This window comes from Rutilus rutilus, assembly GCF_951802725.1.
Source record: "Rutilus rutilus genome assembly, chromosome: 25".
NCBI classification, from domain to species: Eukaryota; Metazoa; Chordata; class Actinopteri; order Cypriniformes; family Leuciscidae; genus Rutilus; species Rutilus rutilus.
In genome coordinates, this window is record NC_140229.1 from 10,460,992 (window position 1) to 10,480,517 (window position 19,526).

General features: G+C 36.7%; 4 protein-coding genes across 6 annotated transcripts; 2 read left to right on the forward strand and 2 right to left on the reverse strand.

The window, feature by feature from the left end:
* Window positions 1–146: 146 nt before the first annotated feature.
* On the reverse strand, window positions 147–2,852 carry mis18a (MIS18 kinetochore protein A). Its single transcript, XM_084400464.1, has 5 exons — window positions 2,553–2,852; window positions 1,795–1,861; window positions 1,567–1,689; window positions 1,350–1,452; window positions 147–621 (listed from the first exon to the last, which is right to left on the reverse strand). The coding sequence occupies exons 1-5, from the start codon at window positions 2,758–2,760 to the stop codon at window positions 544–546; spliced, it is 579 nt and encodes a 192-aa protein (XP_084256590.1). The 5' UTR covers window positions 2,761–2,852; the 3' UTR covers window positions 147–543.
* Window positions 2,853–2,864: 12 nt separating this feature from the next.
* eva1c (eva-1 homolog C (C. elegans)) lies at window positions 2,865–7,996 on the forward strand. 3 transcript variants are annotated; one of them, XM_084400466.1, is made up of 9 exons: window positions 2,865–2,938; window positions 3,488–3,808; window positions 4,574–4,770; window positions 5,006–5,129; window positions 5,210–5,362; window positions 6,004–6,147; window positions 6,629–6,706; window positions 6,798–6,884; window positions 7,276–7,996. In XM_084400466.1, the coding sequence occupies exons 2-9, from the start codon at window positions 3,694–3,696 to the stop codon at window positions 7,692–7,694; spliced, it is 1,317 nt and encodes a 438-aa protein (XP_084256592.1). In that variant the 5' UTR covers window positions 2,865–2,938; window positions 3,488–3,693; the 3' UTR covers window positions 7,695–7,996. The 3 variants fall into 3 exon arrangements, with proteins under 3 accessions (XP_084256592.1, XP_084256593.1, XP_084256594.1); XM_084400467.1 differs by having other exon boundaries at window positions 2,873–2,938; window positions 3,642–3,808; XM_084400468.1 differs by lacking the exon at window positions 2,865–2,938 and having other exon boundaries at window positions 3,179–3,808; window positions 4,587–4,770.
* A 165-nt stretch (window positions 7,997–8,161) lies between these two features.
* Window positions 8,162–12,012, reverse strand: cfap298 (cilia and flagella associated protein 298). The gene is made up of 8 exons (XM_084400474.1): window positions 11,930–12,012; window positions 11,493–11,652; window positions 11,111–11,278; window positions 10,963–11,030; window positions 10,689–10,847; window positions 10,135–10,266; window positions 9,699–9,794; window positions 8,162–9,573 (listed from the first exon to the last, which is right to left on the reverse strand). The coding sequence occupies exons 2-8, from the start codon at window positions 11,629–11,631 to the stop codon at window positions 9,463–9,465; spliced, it is 873 nt and encodes a 290-aa protein (XP_084256600.1). The 5' UTR covers window positions 11,632–11,652; window positions 11,930–12,012; the 3' UTR covers window positions 8,162–9,462.
* A 1,166-nt stretch (window positions 12,013–13,178) lies between these two features.
* On the forward strand, window positions 13,179–19,452 carry LOC311285053 (heat shock factor protein). The gene is made up of 12 exons (XM_084400465.1): window positions 13,179–13,463; window positions 14,695–14,803; window positions 14,902–15,032; window positions 15,168–15,283; window positions 15,684–15,759; window positions 15,835–15,896; window positions 15,993–16,107; window positions 16,271–16,359; window positions 16,538–16,678; window positions 18,005–18,101; window positions 18,196–18,304; window positions 18,427–19,452. Exons 1-12 carry the CDS (start codon window positions 13,194–13,196, stop codon window positions 18,582–18,584), a joined length of 1,473 nt encoding a protein of 490 aa, XP_084256591.1. The 5' UTR covers window positions 13,179–13,193; the 3' UTR covers window positions 18,585–19,452.
* Window positions 19,453–19,526: the final 74 nt, after the last annotated feature.

Consider the following 19,526-nt stretch of genomic DNA (forward strand, 5'->3'; position numbering starts at 1 on the left):
GCTTAAGCCCCCCTGCCCCCCTCCTTCCTCATGCACTATCCACTTGTTATTGAACCAGTTTTCCAGAGGGTTGGAGCAGGGATGTTTTGATACAAAAGATGAAATATCAAAAACAAACAAGTGGAGGGGGAAAAAACAACACGTGTGATGCTTTACCATTATATTTACGGTGCAGTCTCACCCTGTGCATCACATGACAACAACAACACAAGGATCACTTCTGACAAAATATAAGCTGGTGACAAACACATGCTTTCCATTAATAATTCTCTAACATACAGTACAGCAAAATTTAAAGAACAATAAAATGTTGTTGTTACATCTAATATATGCATGTATCTATATCCAAGGATATTGTTTAGAATGTGTTTTATGACATTAATAAAAGGTAGGGCACTACAGATGTGTGTGTGTCACTTGCAAACAACTGTATAGTAAATGCATTACAGTCAGACAAAATTATCTTACACTAAAGAGTCCAAAATTCTCATTCATGACAGACATGAGGGATTATTATCCTCAGTCATAAAACAACAGCTCACGTCATTTTTCAGAACTGCACTGGAGGTTAGTTTCAATCTCCAGTAGGCGTTGTCCTATTATCACAGCGAGGGATTTTATCTGCAAGGTATATTTGAAAATGACAGGGGCATAAGGACATGACTATAGAATTTTGTACAATAAAATTAAATTAATTAATAAAAACACATAATTGCCAGAACACAATGTACCAGTACATATCTGAAAAAAATACTAAAACATATTTTCACACTATGCTGAAGACATTTCATCATCACCCATCTTATAAATCTTATCAGAGGTTTTCATTTGATTTATTTGACAAACACATAGACATGGAAAAATTAATTAAAACATTCAAATATCTCAAACAGACTGTCCCTTCTAGATCAAATTCTTTAACAGCTCCTAATATCTATTGTTTGCCGGACTCAGTGACCAAACAAAGAGCTCTGGCATCACCACAAGAGCGCCATCTGCTGTTTACTTAAAGAAGCTAAAAAGAAGCAGATATTCTTATTCTTTTTCTACATATTTATATCTCTTCTTTGAACCCCCATCCCTCCCCATACTAAAGCACATTATTATTAGAGATATATTAGTTTGAATTTATTTATATTATCTAATGTTTTAATAACAATTAATATGATTTGTTTTTTTCTTTCTGTCATATTCTATACGCACTCAATATTGGCATTCATCTCTACATTTGTAGTGCAAAAGAAATTGCTTATTTTTAAACAGAGAGAGAGAGAGACAAGACTTACATCGGTTTACATCATACTCATATAGATCAATAATTTAAACGGTCTCTAGGTGAACTACTTTACCTCTGTCATCTGCTGCTCCACAGTGTTCTGGTACTCCAGGGTCACTGGTCTGTCTTGTCTGTCTAATTCTGGCATCTGCTGGCCTGGACTGCCCACTACATAGCTATAGAGAAACAATCATGTCCTCAATGAGAATTATGAGTTATGGTAAACATGCAAAAATCCAAAAAGACCCAAGATAAACAGCACACAAGCTTGTGCACAATAGGCTACTTACCTTTCAATATTTTCAACGTTAAAGCAGAAAAGGGATCTCTTGAAATCAAGCTTTCTTGGGGTTGATATGTACATGATTCCTAATTCTGCACAACACCCACGGCAGGTGAGATTAACAACGAGGCTAAACGTGAGAGACAATTTAACAGAGACATTGATTTCATGTTTTGGTGGTTAGGGTGGGAAAAATACATCTATGACATATACTGTATAAAAACAAATATCTCACCATCCAAGCTCCTTTTTGGTACCAGAAACAAAGGGCTCTTTCCCTATGACAATATTGTCAGTGATACCTGAAATTCAAGGTGCAAAAATCAAGACATTGCATGTACTAAAAACATTACTGTCACAATCCCTTCATGTGTTGCTTAGTCCGTTTTCAGTACATGCCCATGTGTATAATTACAATTTCAGCTAAGTAACTTTTGTTGTTTATCCAGAATTGTTTTATGCTATTTTAACAAATTAATAGTTAGATGTGATCATTATCAAATCAAAAAATATCATTAACCACCATTCAAAAGTTTGAGGTCTCTGACATTGAGGTCTACATTTATTTGATCAGAAATGCAGTAAAAAGGTAACTGTTAAAAATTACTACACTTTACATACAATAACTGTTTTGTACTTTAACATTTTAAAACGTATTTTATTCCTGTGATGGCTAAGCTGGATTTTCAGCATCATTACTCCAGAAATCATTCAAATAAGCAGATTTGGTGCTCAAGTAACATTCCTTACTATTATCAATGTTGAAAACAGTTGTGTTGCTTAATTTGCAAACTGTGATACATACATTCAGGATTCTATGATGAACAGAATATTCAAAATAACTTATAAACGTATCTACGGACGTGATGACATACTGACATCAAACTTATGAAAGGCAGTGTATAGCAACCCAAGACATAACAGGTTATAACCAGGTTAACAACTTAACTCAACTTAACATACAACAGCAATAAAAACGTAATAATCTTTTACGTTTAAGCATGATTTGGTTCTGCTCGTCATCACAGCCTGCCCAGGATAGACTGTCTCCGATGGGAAACTTGCATTTGCCGCACATAAACACTGCTGGACCGTCGATTTCGCCATCTTCCTCCACTCTGCTGCTGCTGTCAGCGGCACTCTCGCAAACAGAGAATGTTTTATAGCTACAATCGTCCGGGACTTTAATTTTCCCAGCCATGTTATTTTCAACACTAGTAAAATGTTTTCAAACGTCCGCGGGCAGCTGTACTTCTGCTGATTTGCAGTGAGCGCATATGAGAAGATAAGAGCGCTCTGCCCTCTGCTGCAACGGAGTAACACTTTCACTTCATTCTCAACGCGAGATTCGTACAATAGCAGCCAGACGACCCTTCTCGGTTCGTATGGTTTTACTAGAATATTATAAACATGACCAATACTCAGGCAATCAATTATTAAAAAACACACACACAAATATGAATAAACATTTTCTTGTAAAACCATCTTTTAAACTAGGCTATATGTAGACTTTATAAAGGCTCAGGGGTCCCAAAAGTTTAGCTTCAAAGACAGTCGGTTCAATAATTATATGAAATATTATTGATTGTAAAGGCAGTTTAAATCAGATTGGTTACAATACTGTTGGCAGTGTCTCAACTCCTACAGCACTGCCAATTTTAGGCATTCACCGCCACGCCCCGTTCAAACGTCCTATTCCTCATCCTCCTCAAAAATCACTTTCTGAATGTCAAGAAGTCTCTTGTTACTATTTGTAGTCTTGCTAAAGACCATAAAATCATCAATATTCGAATACATAATGCGAATGTCGCTGTTTTCAGGCACAACTGACTTGTTGCGCACTTGTTATTTCCCATAGGCTGCAACACATTGACTGCGTCGCTTTGAAATGTTTTCTTTTTGCCTTATATCTTCTGACTTCTTTTTAGATTGAAACGATTCCGAGGAGTTTGCTTTCTTAGACTTTGGCGTGAAAGGAGTGGGATGTCAAAGTCGTGATATGAGAATAATATACTTTAGCGGGGTGAGATCCCTGGCAGGTGAGAGAGAGACGGGAATTCCTGACAGCCTTTCTTTCACCAGCACGCGCTTGAATGCACGCGGCTTGATGCAGAAATAATTGAAGAATTTGAACATGATCGCAGCGCTGCACCCAAGAAGCTGCCGTGCACCTGGGCTGTGTGTTCAAATACTTTACAGTGTTCTCATACTGTGGACTAAAGAAATGGACGGACTCTCGGATTTCTCAAGTGAGTCAATATGATGATGAACTGTAAGACTAAAAAATATTTATGAGTGCAATATTCAATAACAATCATAATGGAAAACGAATATATACAAATAATTTGTATTCATTTAGTTAAATTGATATTTTTATTAAGTATACGGTCTAAAATAAATACTCGTATGGATCAATGCCAAATCCTCCGTGATGGTTTCATCAATGTTTGACATTTTTTATAACATTTCTAAAAATATTTTTTCTTTAATGGCACTAAAATGGCATAAATAAATCATAAGCTACCCAATAATTTAATTATTTAATAAACTTTTATAATACCTTTTATTAATTTAAAAACTTTCATAAATATGCATAAGTAATATGTATGTGAATACTGGACAATCACACCACCTATAGACACTTTTGATGTGAAGTCTCACAAAAAAATGACTTTAATTTTGAAAACAAAAAGTAGTTCATTGTAGAAGAGGTGTATCCAAATAATATTTTGCATGTTCTTTGAATCGCATTCATAATGTATGTATGTATATATATATACTGGACAATTACTCCATATTAATTGCACTGATAATGTATTTTTAATGAACTTATTAGATTCATATATATAGTATATACTGGACAATTACACCATCTATAGACACTTTTGATATGAAGCCTCACAAAAAATAAAAATAGAAGAGGTGAAATAATATTTAGCATGTTTTCTAAATCGCGTTCATAATGTATTTTTAATGAACTTATTAGTTTCTCCCTCCCAAACCCCTTTCATTAGATTATCTGTTTAGGATCATCAACAGTCAATCAGCTCAAGCCTGTGATGGAGATCTCCTGCTCCTCGGGTGTCCACGACACTCCACCATAACTATTCAGTCTGCATTTTATGGACAGAGTGAAACCCTTCCCGGGATCGTGCCAGGAATGAGATGCCAGTGGCGTAATCACAGCTGTTCTGCTACCACAGCGCTGCAGGTGAGGAGCCTGAGCCTTGCTTTCAGGAAAATAGACCTTTAATTGTGCATCCACTAAAGTCATTTTAGTACCTTTTAAATAGTCCCACTGAGACTAGACTTCTGTGGCAGATCTTTTTCACTTCTGGCTCAGAAAATATAATGTGTTTTCCAGAGTCAGGACAAGGCTATACTACATTTTCCCTGCCTTTTGTATAACACACAGTCGATGGTCTTTGATTATCCCTCTCTATTAGAAAGTGCTCTCTGAATGCCAGGGTCATAGAGATTGCCAGTTCCTGGTTAATCATCAAGTCTTTGGCAGAGATCCTTGTCCTGGAACCCCTAAATTCCTCTATGTATCATACAGGTGTAAACCTAGTAAGTATTTCCTTCTTTAAAGCCTTAATTCATTATTTCTTCCTCAAATATTTACTCCTCTAATAAATTTTGCCTTACAGCAGAGCACAAGAAGAAAGTAACATGTGAGGGAGATCGACTTCAACTGCACTGCAAGTATCCAAAAGTTCTGAATATCTACTCTGCTGTTTATGGTAGACCGCTGGAGGAGAAAGACTTGTGCCCAGCCGAGGAACGAGAACCTCCACCATTTGGTACGTTTTTAGGTTGAAGTCAGATTTATATTTAATATTACATAGATTTAATGGTAACATTTGGCTGTGGGTTAAATCAGTGGTTATCAACTGGCTTGCAGGCAGAACCTGATTTCACCAAGAGCAACATCTTTGTTGATCCTGGAACAAAATTCCAATCATCCAATCAGATTTGAGTTTGCCCAGTTTAGACTCTTTTTCAGCACACTTAAAAACCTCTATTGCCAAAGTGCGATTCATCTTGCTCTATTTGTTTACCAGTAACGCATGCTGATGACGTGTTATTCTTCTATACCAACTTACGTCACAGCCTACGATTCAATTGGTGTCATCATCGTACAGTTTTATTAGATCCATGTCGTACAGTGTGATTTGTTCTTATAGGATTGCCGAAATCGCACTGTCTGTAGTAGTCATAACTCGGCAAAATCAGGGCGTGTATGTCCCAAAACAACGTAGAATGCAAATAATATAATACTAACATGCTCAAATAACGCATAGCTGGGATAACAGAATAAATAGACACATTTTTGCATTGTTGAATATGAGTCCATTCAGTCTATTTATAATAAAGTTCTTAATTGTGATTTTTGTGGTTTGTACTGTATAATAAGCCCTTTTTTTCTTCTTTATTTTGGCAGAATGTCTTTTTCATGGAGCTGGTGATGTGGTATCCAAAATCTGCTATGGCAAACAAAGGTGTTTTTTTACTGTAGACCAGGAACATTTCAAAGACCCCTGCCCTCCTGGAACAAAAAAGTATATCACCGTCCTTTATGCATGCGGTATGAACGCTCTTAATATCCATCAGAATCTTCCTAAAGCAAAACCTATTTGAGTGTGTTCTTGAAATGTCTTGACATTTTTTTAATTACAGTTACTGCATGACATGCTATCTTCATGGCATGGCAGATTTTAAATAAGTTTCCCATTGGTTGAGAGCGTGGGAAAAGACTAACATACGGCCTTTGTCTCATCTCAGTTTGCTGATTAACCCGTCTGTTTTCTTCCCGTCCTTAAATTACAACGAAGACAAAAGTTGTTTGGGAATAAAAATAGGGAATGAGCCTGGCATTTTGTAGCTCTCAGGGGTTTCCTGTGTAAGACTTCCTGTGATTGCTTTGAATGCCAGGCTTTTGTTACTGATTGAAGGCAGAATCAGTTCACAGGAAAAGTAAAGATTACTCATCATCGTCGTATTGAAAGATCCTGGGAGATACCGACTGGGAGTTGGAAGTTGTTAACTTGTACTGTGCCTTTTTTCAGTTCCACAAAGTTTACTCAAGGAGGCTGATCCCGGAAGTTTCCAAACTACCTCAGTTCCTAACCAGAGCACCAAAAAAGGTGACAGTACACCATACAGTTCACTTTATATAGAACTGTGCAGTGGAGGTAAATAAACAATTAAACTGTCTTATTTTGTTGTTATTCGTAGAGGAACAGCCAGTCATAAGAAGTTCAAAGTTTCCAGAGAACAGGATTATTGTCAGCAATTCTTTAATGGCATATTTCTACATTACAGGTAAACCCAAATATATAAAATGTCTTAAATTGAACATGTTTTATGGTCCCTTCCCAGTCAACATAAAGCAGCACAAAAAGAGGGAATATATTTTTTTAATAAAAATCCCATTAAAATGAATGTTTATTTATATAAAATTCTGTAATAAAATAAAAAATTATATCATTATTTACTCACCTTCATGTAATTCAAACCTCTATGCTATAAGTTCCCCCATGCAATACAGATTAGAACTTTTAAGAATCTTCATGTATCATTTCATTGAACTGTTTATGAACTGTTATACTGAAAATTGTATTTTTTATGTTCCTTTGAAAAAAATAACTGCATACGCATGAATGACATTTTTTTTTTGTCAACTATTCTACATGAGTACTTTTCTCTTGCTCAGAGCATTCGGAGATGGCAGGACTACTCTTCACGTCAAGTGTTTGCGTGGGCCTTCTGATTGTTCTAATAGCTGTTTCAACAAAGCTAACCTGCAGTAGACATCTAAATACACCTAGAACATTTAGGAAGAAGAGTGGAACAACCAATCTGGAAGAGGAAGTGCCAATGAACCAGGATAATGATGAGGAAGAAGACGAGGATGAGAAAGGGTCACTGATGGACAGTTCTAACCTGGCAGAGATAGACAGGAAGGTGTATTGCTGGGAAGATGTGACGTACACCACAGAGGCAGCAGAGCTGATGGAGAGAATTGAACGCAGAGAGCTTGTGATTCAGGAAATCAGGATGAACGCATACCTCAATGGAAACACGTGCATCCTGCAGTCATACATGCCAGCTATTACACAGAATGTGCAGTAGCTGTAATTTCAACCAAATGGGAGTTCACTTTTTGAATGTTTTCTGTTACCAAAACACTGCAATGAAAGGTGAAGTGTGTAATTTCTGCAACACTTTTGCTAATCAGAACTGCCAAAACTGTCTTCAAACAGGTTTCCTGAACACTCCCCTCATCTCCTATTAGACAGCCAAACAAATGGCCCCGCCCCAAACTCACATTATTTGTTGAGCTAATGTTGCTGTTGTTGGGCAGCTCAAATAAGTGAAGAAAATATCAAATTTTAAACGGGAATGTCTTTAAAAACATCGCCAGGTGCCTTACTAAAAAAAAAAAAAAAAAAAAAAAGATCTGGCACAGAGTTTATTTATATAAAAGTAGCTGTTAAATAATATATGTGGTATTGAATGTAAATGCAAATTAAGATGGCAAAACATTTTTAATTAAAAGTGTATTATATTTAAATGTACAATAAAAAAAAAAAAGAATTAACACAAACAGAATGTTCTTTTATTACACAACATCACACTCAACTTTCCTCTAACCTCTTTCTAGTGAAACCACATCTCCCGATACTGTAACCTCTCTTTTGCCAGGAGGAAAATAATATGTTCAGTAACTCCTTCTCAACGCTCTCCAAATGAACTCTGTGGTACCACAGCAATCCTGAGTGCTGCTCAGAAACATCCTGTCTTTAAACTGCATCAAGTTTCAATTGAGCAATTGCCAGAGGCACAGACAAAGAAAGGAAAGGTGTTGCATCCTTTTGCCAATGAATTAGTACAGGGAAATATTGTCTCATGCTTGCATTACACACACATTTACATACAGACATTAATTAAAGGATTAGTTCAATTCAGAATTAAAATTTCCTGATAATTTACTCATCTCCACGTCATACAAGACATTAATGTCTTTCTTTCTTCAGAGGAAAAGGTTTTTCAGGAAAACATTCCAGGATTTTTCTCCACATAGTGGACTTCAACAGGAACCAGCGGGTGGAAGTTCCAAATTGCAGCTTCAAAGGGCTCTACACGATCCCTGCTGAGGATAAAGAGTTATCTAGAGAAACGATCTGTAATTTTCAAAAAAACAAAAAACATTTATATACTTTTTAACCACAAGCTCGTCTTGCACTAGCTGTGATGCGCCACGCATTACGTAATCACGAAAGGTCACGCGTGACGTAGGCGGAAGTACAGACCTAGTGTTTGCAAAGCAAACGTGCAAACGGCTTTTACAAATAAAATTAATAAATAAAAGGTAAAACAACGATGTCTGACGATTTTGAAGTTGGAGGAGAAAAGTGTTTCGCCCTACCCTACATTTTCCGCCTACGTCAGGTTACCACCTGACCTTTCCAATGTGATTACGTAATGCGTTAAGTCGTGGACTTGCATTTGTGGTTAAAAAGTAATGAAATGACTGATCGTTTGGCTAGATAAGACCCTTATTCCGCAGCTGGGATCATGTAGAGCCTGCACTGAAACTGCAATTTGGACCTTCAACCCGTTGGTTCCTGTTGAAGTCCACTATATGGAGAAAAATCCTGGAATGTTTTCCTCGAAAACCTTAATTTCTTTTCGACTGAAGAAAGAAAGACATGAACATCCTGGATGACATGGCGGTGAGTAAATTATCAGGAAATTTTAATTCTGAAGTGAACTACTCCTTTAAAACCTTTCATATGTAATGAAGGCATCAAATTGCATAAAAACGGCTGTAGAAGAGTTTAAGGTCTCTTATGTGCCAAACAGTTATTGTAGAAAAGCTGTGATTTTCTCTGTTAATTTATCTTGGGCCCCACTTGATATTTGTGAGTCCCTGGAACTGTCTTTTAAGGGCCTGTCTATCCGACCAACTGGACTGAAGGTGTGTGTCGTCATCTACCTCTTCTAGTTTCTAGAGCAAAACAGACAAAACAATGATGAATGCTCAACAATAATATATAAAATACGTACGCACACACAATACAATATATAATGAGGATATAAAATAAAGACAAAAGAATTAGAAGCTTCACTCACTTTCAGTTCTTCCTGCCTCTTGTAATAGTGCAGCATCATCTGTTTTTGTTCATCTTCACCTACTAGAGGTTCTCGCGCTGGCGCCCCCTGGCCTCTCTATAATGAAAACGTAAAGATGGTGATCAGTTTTCATTTCATTTAATGGAAAACCATGGCCAAATTGAATTATATTGCAGATATGTTCAAACACCAGGGGCCGGTTGCATCAATTAGTTAGTTATAATATTTTTTCTTTAAGACTTTTCATACATTTTTTAAGCCAGATACATAAAATCTAGATTGATCTAATTTGATACAGAATTACAGAAGACTGATTACCCCTAACTAACTGCTAGTTGGTCATACTAGTTCTTAAAACACAGTCTTAACATGTTTATGCAACTGGCCCCAGATCAAGGTCACAAAAAAATGACTAAAATTCACACCGAACACTTACTTTCTGAATTTTCACTATAATTTTCGTTTTCTCATTTTTCCCAACATAATCTTGCAGCTTTTTGCCCCTCTGCAGTTCTTTAGATGCCCACCACAGCTGAGCATCTTCATCTGGGATCACTTGTAATGAGGCCTGCAGTGGAAAGCCTTCATATCAGTATTAAGTTACAGCTTTTGTTATGTTCACCAAACAACTAAATAAAATTACATTAGTCTGTTTTATTTATGAAGTTAAAATGCTAATCCTGCAATGTGCATGTAAGTTATTTAAGAGGAACATTCCACCCAAAGATTAAAAGTTTTAATTTCAATCATCATTTACTCACCCTCATGTCGTTTCAAACCTATATGACTTTCTTTCTTTTTCAGAACACAAAAGAAGATGTTTTGAAGAATGTTGGGTACCACACAACATTGAAGCCCATTGACTTCCATTGAATGGGCAAAAAAACACTGAAACATCTTCTTTTTTATTCCATAAAAGAAAGTCATACAGGTGTGTTATAACACAAGGGTAAGTAAATTACTTCATTTTAAATTTGGAAAATCTCATACCTGTGTTCCAGTAAGATCCTCTTGATTTTCAAACTCCATCCTAATTGGATCGTGTGGAGGCAGTCCCATTGGGTAAACTATCATCACAGCTCCTCGCAACTGGTCTAGAGCCTCTTTGACCATATCCATGGTAACACAGACATTTGCTCTTACTTGTTTCTATAGACAGAAGAAAATACATATATATAAACATACATAGTTATTACAATAATATCAGAAGGGTAAACAATGTATTGAGGTTTAGAAGTATTCTATATTAAAAACAGCTTCATACGTTTGAGATTAAAGCCTTGGCTTCCTCCATTGTTTTCCTTAAAACATCTTTCATCTTCTCATTTGGAGCTAAATGGAAAAGCAGAGTACAGTTATAGCAATTAATGAGGCAATTCAAACTTAAACTTTAAATGTGACATGATGACTACCATGTCCATTTCGACGTCCAATCTCATCCTTCTTAAACTCAGCACCACCGCTGGGAATGCAGCGGTCTTCCCATTCATCCTTTAGTTTGAGCTCCATGATCTGATCATCGGCCAGGCCCTGCATATTTGGTGGAAGAGAGATCCCATGATCTGCCAGCTCTGGAATTTCTATGGAGATACAAATGAAAAGTGTCATGGTTGTGCATTTTTACACTTGTGAGTACTTGACTTCTATCATTTGCTAACTTGTAACTGCCACTGACAAAATACATGCATTTTTAAAACCATTTATGTATGAACTTGTCAATCAAGAACATAAATTGGCTAAACCCAAGGAATATGAGGCATTTTTACTGTTTTCACCACAAACTCATTGTCATACCAGAGCAGATCCTGTCCACTTTTAATCTTCCATTGTAGACCGCGCTAATCTGCTGGGACAGTGTCTCAATAGAGACATCCACTGTAGTATTGAAGAGAAACTGACTCTCATCTCCTCGTTTGACGTGCAGCTGAACCATCTCTTACTTGCTGAATCAGTCCTGTGCAGGAAAATTATAAATCTGAGATTTGAAGGTAAAGGATATATAAAACCACAGGACGACAAGAGAGACGTTTGAGATGTCGCGCAACTCGTGGCTCACTGTGTTTGTGTGTGTTGCCATGGCACCCATAACATCGCTTTTCGAGAAAATTCTAGCACGTCGCAGAAAATATGATTTTGAGGCATGACATTAATAATACAAGTAACAGAATATAAATCGACAAATAATGATTTTAAACTCATTTCCACTATCAAAATAATCAAAATATACTTACTCTTGATTCAGTGCACCAACAGGCAGCAGCCTTTCACTGTCTATGGCAGCAACGATACTATTTCCACAGGAAGTGGCTAATTCAAAATAAAAGTCTCTTTAAACGCTTAACGTTATGCCAGAGAATGTCTAATATGGCGAGAAGTTTCACTCTCACTACACTTCCGGCTTCTGAACTGGTTGCAGTTCCACTCTGATTCCATATGAGGGCGCTCACAGGACGAGTGCAGAATGAATGGAGGTCAATGGCGGTATACCCCTCAAAATCCACTTTTCTCAGGATATAATTTTTTGTCTAGTAATTTGAATGTTGTATTCGAAAGGAGATGCAAAGAAATTACACATTGCTGGGTGTTAGATTTTTTAGAGTCACTTATTTGCTTTAAAAAAGTCTTTCAAAATGTCAATGACGTCAGAATGCTGACGTCATTAGCAGAATGCTAGCGTGTTATGGGCAACAACAACTCAACCTGTAAGAAATCAAAACGACAAAAGTACTCGTTCATTCAACTTTCGACCTAAAACCCATGTTGAACTTGCAAAATCTACAATCACATCTGAGATTTCTCAATGGCAATCGGGTGAAAGAGACAAATTTAGCCATCTAGCCCCATTGACTCCCATTCATTTTGCACTCATGGCGAGCGCCCCCAGTGGAACTCTGGGGGTACTACAACCAAAATTCGGTACAATAGGGCTTAATAGGGAGTGGACAGGCTCTCCGTAGACGGGCTCTGGTTATGCTTCACCAAGGAGTCAGACAGGTTCACTCGTTTCTAGTTTCATACAAAGTAGTTTACTTAATTATTTTAACACGAATTTTAGTTTTCAATAATACCACATACTCATGCGCATTCACTTATATAATATACATGCGTGATAAATATTACATAAAAGAGGTAGAAGATACCAGATCAAGTTACTCACTGGTTACAGTAAGGGTTTATGATTTATTATAATTTATATATATTTTTTATAATAATCTACATTTTATAATTTATTTATGATTATATCATTTACATTTATGATTTATTGCATATAATAAAACCATGCTGCTAAAACACAACAACGTTAATTTGTCTAATTAATTTAGACGCGTAAAAGATTTAGCTGTTGTTTATTATAATCAGACAAATTCAGGTATTTGAGCCTTGAAAGGGACTTTGTTTGAGCTCTTTATCAGAGTATATTTTCATACACCAAAAGTTAATTTATTTTAAGTGAGTGATTATGTAAGACAGGCAGGTAAAATACGCATAAGACTTATGTATACTTTAGAGAGCCATGTTGATGATTGGTGGATAGAGGGACAATGGGGTGTGTCGCAGCAGGAATATTCACGTGTTGGTCAGCCTGGGACTCTCACACTAGGCGAATGTCTAGAGCAGTGTGACATTTATCTTCACAGAAGACATAGAAAGGTTATGATTTTAACAGGAGAGATGAAACACAGTAATAGTGTCCCAGCTTTTGTCAGCAAACTTTGGGCACTTGTAGAGGCTGAGTCAACGAACGAATTGATCTGCTGGAGCCAAGTGAGTGTTTTATGCAGAATTTAACTTCTGTTTATTAGATAATTGTTATTTAGTGGTTCTTTATTTACAGTATTACATGTCTTGTATATATCGTAATACAAGCAACAAACAGTACAAATAATATTAACTCTTCAGAATATAAATTTCACAATAATAATAAACTCTTCAGAATTTCTTGTTATTCATTTAACATTGCCCAGTAGACGTTTATTCTGATGTAATCAGGTGCCATTTAGTAATACGCTGTCTGACCTAGTTTACAAAACAGATCCACGTGTACTGTGCTGATGTCGGTGGAGGGAGCTCGCTATTGGTCCACTGTCCCGTCCAATCGCTGCGCATTATATTATTAGAACTTGCGAACTAAAGTTGCCTGCAAGAATGAGTTTGGATTGGAACAGCGCGCTCTGAACCGATGCATCATGTGACAGATTTTGGAACGTCATGTTTCCGCCCCCAAAATAGAACGTTCATCATAAACATCCATCAACAAAAAAAGAAAAATTCTGCCTGAGACTAGAAGTGACTAGAAATTAGAAATGTTTCTAAGTAGAACCTTTAATAAACACCATTTAAATTATTTAATATTTTTGTTGTGGATTTTGAATAATGCAAAGTAGTGAATTGAAAGTTTTAAAGTGTGATATGTTTTATTATTACATTACATATTATGACTTTTTTAATATCAGTTGTATATGTATGCAAATATGACTTTATTTTCCTTGTTTTTATTAACAGAAGCACCTATATATTATATATAACCACCATAACAATTAAGTACATTATGCTGAATAAATCAATAATTAATATGTTCTATATCAATGATTATTTATTAAAATTATTTATTTATTAATGTTATCAATATTACAGATAGTTACAAAGTATTGTTTTACTAACATTTAACTAATCTGAATTGTTTTTCTTCAAGCAGGCATTTGTAACAAAAACTAGTGCTTGCACATTTGAGTGCACATACTAGTGCCTGCCTTATTCGATTGTGAGTTTTTATATGTTAAAGAAAACATGAGCTGTGCAAAACATTTCAGGTTAAAATAAGTAAACTGTAATGGAATTCAGAAAGCAAACTGATAATAGAAACCTGCGTTATGTTGATGAGTGCAAGTGCCCTTCAAGCACAAAATAGTGTTTCCTGCGAGACCAGAATAGGCTCTTCTTTAGAAATAGTTTAACAGATATAACAAACCACATCCGCCTGTTTCCTGTCTGTTAGGATGGCTGCAGTTTTCTTGTCCAGGATGAGCAACGGTTTAGCAGGGAAGTCCTGCCCCTTTACTTCAAACATAGCAACATGACCAGCTTTGTGCGCCAGCTTAACATGTGTGGGTGTTCAGCTAATGATGATAAGATATACAATGATAATATATGTATAAATTTAGCATGATAGATGATACTGTATGTGTCTGACCTCCACATACAGATGGCTTCCACAAAGTGGTACATGTAGACGCTGGCTTGCCAAAAGCTGACGGGCAGGTAAATTGTGTTGAGTTTCAGCACGAGGACTTCCAGAGAGCTCAACCCCATCTGTTGGGCCTCATCCGCAGGAAGGTGAAGCCGATAAACCTTATCATACTTGTGCAGTACTCAAACTGCAGTGATATATCTGCAAAGCAGTTGTTATCCATCACATTCTCTCATGCTAAGTAAGATACATTTGTGTTGTATATGTGATTTCATGACTAGGTGTCAGTTAGCCGTGGAGTTGAAGAGGGAGGGCAGATATCTCAGGTACTCGTTCAGGTTAGTCATGTCAAAGGCTGGCAAGACTCCTCAGACCTCAAACTCATGGCTTTGTGCAGGTGAGCCTTCCTCCAAGACAAGTACACTATTCATCAGTGTAAACCTACAGTAAACTTCAGCCCTGTTTGTTTTACTTAATATATTTTAAAATGTAATTTATTCCAATAAGGGCAAAGTAGAAATTATTCAAAAATGCTGCTTTGGTGCTCAAGAAACATTTCATCTTATTATCAAAGTTGAAAATAGCTTAATATTTTAGCGGAAACCCAGTTCACTTCACATTTTTCAGGATTTTTGGATGAATAGAAAGTTCAAAAGAACAGCATTCATTTGTAATAGAAATCTTTTGTAACATTATAACTGTCACTTTTGGTCAATTTAATGCATCCTTGCTATACTTGATTCTCTACCATGACTAAAAAGAGCCATTTTCTTTTAACCATTTATCCGTTCCTGAAGGGATAACGAGAGTTTGTGGAGAGAACTGGACTTGTTAAGACAGAACTATCAGCAGCAGCACAAAATCATACGCAAGGTACAATTTATATATATATATATATATACATAAATTACACTATACACAACTGATCCTTATTTCACTTCTTTTCAGATTATAAAGTTCATCCTCAACAGCGTCCAATCAAATGGGATCAAAGGTTGCAAAAGGAGACTGTAAGTTTTGCTTAAAGCACACAAAATACTTTTAGTCAGTGAGAAATGCTGTCTGCTCTTTTAGTTCTCACTCGCATCACATTTCCATTCAAACAGCCCTATGATCGACAATTCTGTCGAATTTCAGTCAGCACCGAAATACGCCCGTTCCTTCAGTGTTAATCACACCCAAAGCACTTCCTCCCTCCAAGAAATGCCTTCGTTGCAAGAGGTACCTGCTAAAATCTTAGTTTGACCTACTTGTGGTAAATTATTCCATGTTTAACATATGAATTATGAAGTCACGTCATCAGACACAATGCTGTTTAGTTAGAAAAGTAGCTCGATTTCTGTCACATTGAAAGGAAGTGACACCACTTTGGGTTTCTGGGCAGCTGGATGTGTCACCTGCTGACGTGTACTCAAATGGTACGATCATCTCTGACATCGCCAACCTGCTGGATCAAACACCTGAGCCTATCAAGTAAGACAGCAGCAGTCCACCTGTAGTCATAATCCTCTACACAGGAGTCATGTTTTGTATAATTATAATCTTTTGAGGTTTTTAAACATTCTTCTTTAATGTGTAAAAAAGAAAATGAAAGTATTTTTCAGAGAGTCACGGTTTCTTTCCTGGTTTCGTTGCTTTTTCTGTTTTACAGAGAAGATGAGACAGAAAGCCTTCCTGTAACTCTCCAACCATTCTTATCCCCCGCCTCCCCGACTCTGCCCTCCGTGGAGCTGGCGTTGTCTTTGCTGGATGACCCGACTGTCCAGGAGTTTGAGGAAATACCCTCGGAAAGGTTCATGCCCGTCATTTATTTGATCATTTGTAACTCATCCCTGTTCTATCAATAACTCTGTACAATACTTCATTGGGCTGCACAGTTTGGGGGAAAGTCTAATTGTGATTTTTATGATCAAAATTGTGAATGTGATTTTCCATGTTTGTTGCCACAAAAAAAAAAAAGTATATATCAAGATGACAATAAAATAAATATATTAAACAAAATAAGAAATATTACTAGACTATTTCACTCTAAAAATAGTATTTAAGAAAAATAGTATAATAAAATAAGTACAACCGTAAAATTATAATACTAATATTTGTGTCTTAATCTATTTTCAAATGTTAAAGTAACACTATGTAACTTTTCAACCTTCATAATATATTTCCAAAACGCTTGTGATGGTACATCGACTTAAAATAGGTTGAATGACGCGTCTGCCATAGCCTGATGGGGTTTGTATAGTTTTTAATCGTACTTTTAAACTTCGGGGTTCGGGTAGTAACACCCGCGCACAAAAAGAACTACAAAATTCGACTGCTTTACGGCATAGGCTACCTCACTTCCCCCAACACGTCCTCACATGCTGTTGGACTTGTAAGTATATTGTTTATACTGTATATCACTCGGACAAGCTTTTTACTCGTTGGTGTGAGCTAAAAAGCACCTGGCGTTCTTGTTGATGGATTAGTAGACATCTTCGGAGGCTAGCTGTGCTTGTTCAATGTCCGACGATTTGTAACGCGTTGTGTTTATTCCCCAATCGAACTCGTGTAACTGTCTGTCACACGTTTTACCGTCCACAGCATTACTTGATAGACAAAAATAGGACAAGAATGAGCATCAAACAGAAACAATCCGCTTACGGTGTGTTCGAGGCGCACATACAATACAGACTGTGACGAGTCAGTTAAACAGGGCGCGCGCAGCTCTTAAAGGGGACACACCTTATTGCCACTCGTTACAGCTTCTATCCGACTGAACAGGGACCGGTATACAGGGGCATCAGGCTCAGGATCAGTGAGTGAAGAGACTGCTGCGTGAGTGGTATTTACGACAGTAACGTTAAATACAAGTAGTCCACAGCGACTCTAGGGGTCGTTGTTTGACCAAAACGGAAATCCTACATAATGGGGCTTTAAACCACTGAGCTTTTAATTTTGAGTTGGGGTTAAAGCTTGTCTTTTGCTGGCAACAGGTTTATAAATGCTTCTGGTGAAACGCAGCAAATCTATTTATTTTAAATCAATTTGATAATCGAACCAAGCCACATCATGTTGACTTTAATTCGATTAAACGTTCAGCTCTAATACTTCACTCCCCCTCTTCTCTTGAGAGCAGAATTGATGTGTCTGATCCACTGGAGCTTATTGACTCCAGTTTAGCAGCGATCCGCTCCTGCTCTCCACCTTCACCAGACCTGGACAATTTCAGCAAGGTCTGGCTTGCAACATCAGGTTATTACAAGAGCACAGTGCTTGAGTTATACGTAGTTAACATATCTGATGTGTCTGATTTCTTGTTCATGTTAGATCCTTAGTCCTGGCTGCCATGTTTCTGCTGTTAAAGACTCTATCACAGAAACCAAGATCAAACAGAGAGGCCAGAATGAAGATGACACGCTACCTCAAACCGACACAGGTACACATATACTCCCACGCTTCCCTCTCACACCGTCCTAGTCCCACACATGAATTTCCTGCACAAAACCACATGAACTCAGAACTTACACTATTTTTTTTATATATATTGTTTTTGTGCAGTTATGCAGCAGAGAAGCCTGCAAGAAAATGCAGACTCGGAGCAGGAGCACTATGACGGTGAAGATATTTTACAATCTCTGCTGCAGATGGCGCAGGAAGCGTCCAGCTTCTCCTTCAGTAACACTACACTGCCCTTAGAGCTCTCTTTTGTCATTTAAAGCTCTACTGCATGGGCCATTTGATATTGTGATATGGTGGTTGATAGAGAAAAGTGCTATCTGAAACGGCCCAGTTGAGAGTTGATAGTGCTGTCATTTGATTAAGGGGCCTGTGTCATTTTGATATTTATCAATGGTAAATTTTATAAATAATGTACATTTTCTCTCATGTTCTGTTTTTATCCATCAGTGAACTGTAACATGGTAGTACTTCTATACAATCTTGTTGACTCAAGATTGATTTCACAATAACTTTTAGTCTAATTCCATGTAGGGGAATGCAGTAGAGCAAAATGACAGAAAGCACTCTGAATCTTCTCTGAATGTTTTAAAAAGTCTGTAAATGGGGGGATTTTTTTTTGCTGGTTTAAAGGCAGTATTTGTGTTGGAAGGTTGCCATGATGAGAATTCGATTTCTAAATCAGTACATTTACATTTATAAATCCCCCTTTTTTTTGGCACATAGAACTAATCTTGTACGCAAGTTACTCGATATTGATGTACCATATAAAAATATGTACAATAAAACAATCAAAATGTATCATAGCATCTCTTACATATGATGCAAAAATATAATTGATTATCAGTTTCTTCAGAACAGTAAATTTCCCCACTGAAATAAAGATATGGTAGCCAATTGTATGATAGCACAGAAGTGCAAAGTTTGTTTACAATATGAATTGTGATGTGAAACTTTTATTTTGTTGTACTTGATTGTTATATACAATGTCTACATGTAACTAAAGGTCAGAATATATATTTACTCCTTATACATGTTAGTATTGCTTACTTTAGGTTTTTGATAACAGTGTGTTTTTATGTAAAAGTGAACTGTAATAAAAAATAAAATAACCTATTCTAATTCCTATTTCTTCTAAATCCTAATCTAATTACTATTTTCTTTTATACACAAATTTAGCATTCAGTTCTTTTCATAACAGG

Bases quoted from the DNA above. Each gene is read 5' to 3' on its own strand.
- mis18a (XM_084400464.1), bottom strand. From the start codon at position 2,760: ATGGCTGGGAAAATTAAAGTCCCGGACGATTGTAGCTATAAAACATTC. The intron at 1,453-1,566 runs GTAAGTAGCCTA...GTTTCTCTATAG, and splicing joins AACGTTGAAAATATTGAAAG to CTATGTAGTGGGCAGTCCAG. The intron at 622-1,349 runs GTAAAGTAGTTC...TATACCTTGCAG, and splicing joins TGGAGCAGCAGATGACAGAG to ATAAAATCCCTCGCTGTGAT.
- eva1c (XM_084400466.1), top strand. From the start codon at position 3,694: ATGATCGCAGCGCTGCACCCAAGAAGCTGCCGTGCACCTGGGCTGTGT. The intron at 3,809-4,573 runs GTGAGTCAATAT...CCCTTTCATTAG, and splicing joins CGGACTCTCGGATTTCTCAA to ATTATCTGTTTAGGATCATC. The intron at 5,363-6,003 runs GTACGTTTTTAG...TTATTTTGGCAG, and splicing joins ACGAGAACCTCCACCATTTG to AATGTCTTTTTCATGGAGCT.
- cfap298 (XM_084400474.1), bottom strand. From the start codon at position 11,631: ATGGTTCAGCTGCACGTCAAACGAGGAGATGAGAGTCAGTTTCTCTTC. The intron at 11,279-11,492 runs GTATGACAATGA...GTATCTCCATAG, and splicing joins AGTGGACAGGATCTGCTCTG to AAATTCCAGAGCTGGCAGAT. The intron at 10,848-10,962 runs GTATGAAGCTGT...TTCTGTCTATAG, and splicing joins CCAAGGCTTTAATCTCAAAC to AAACAAGTAAGAGCAAATGT.
- LOC311285053 (XM_084400465.1), top strand. From the start codon at position 13,194: ATGTATACTTTAGAGAGCCATGTTGATGATTGGTGGATAGAGGGACAA. The intron at 13,464-14,694 runs GTGAGTGTTTTA...CCTGTCTGTTAG, and splicing joins AATTGATCTGCTGGAGCCAA to GATGGCTGCAGTTTTCTTGT. The intron at 15,897-15,992 runs GTAAGTTTTGCT...CCATTCAAACAG, and splicing joins AAAGGTTGCAAAAGGAGACT to CCCTATGATCGACAATTCTG.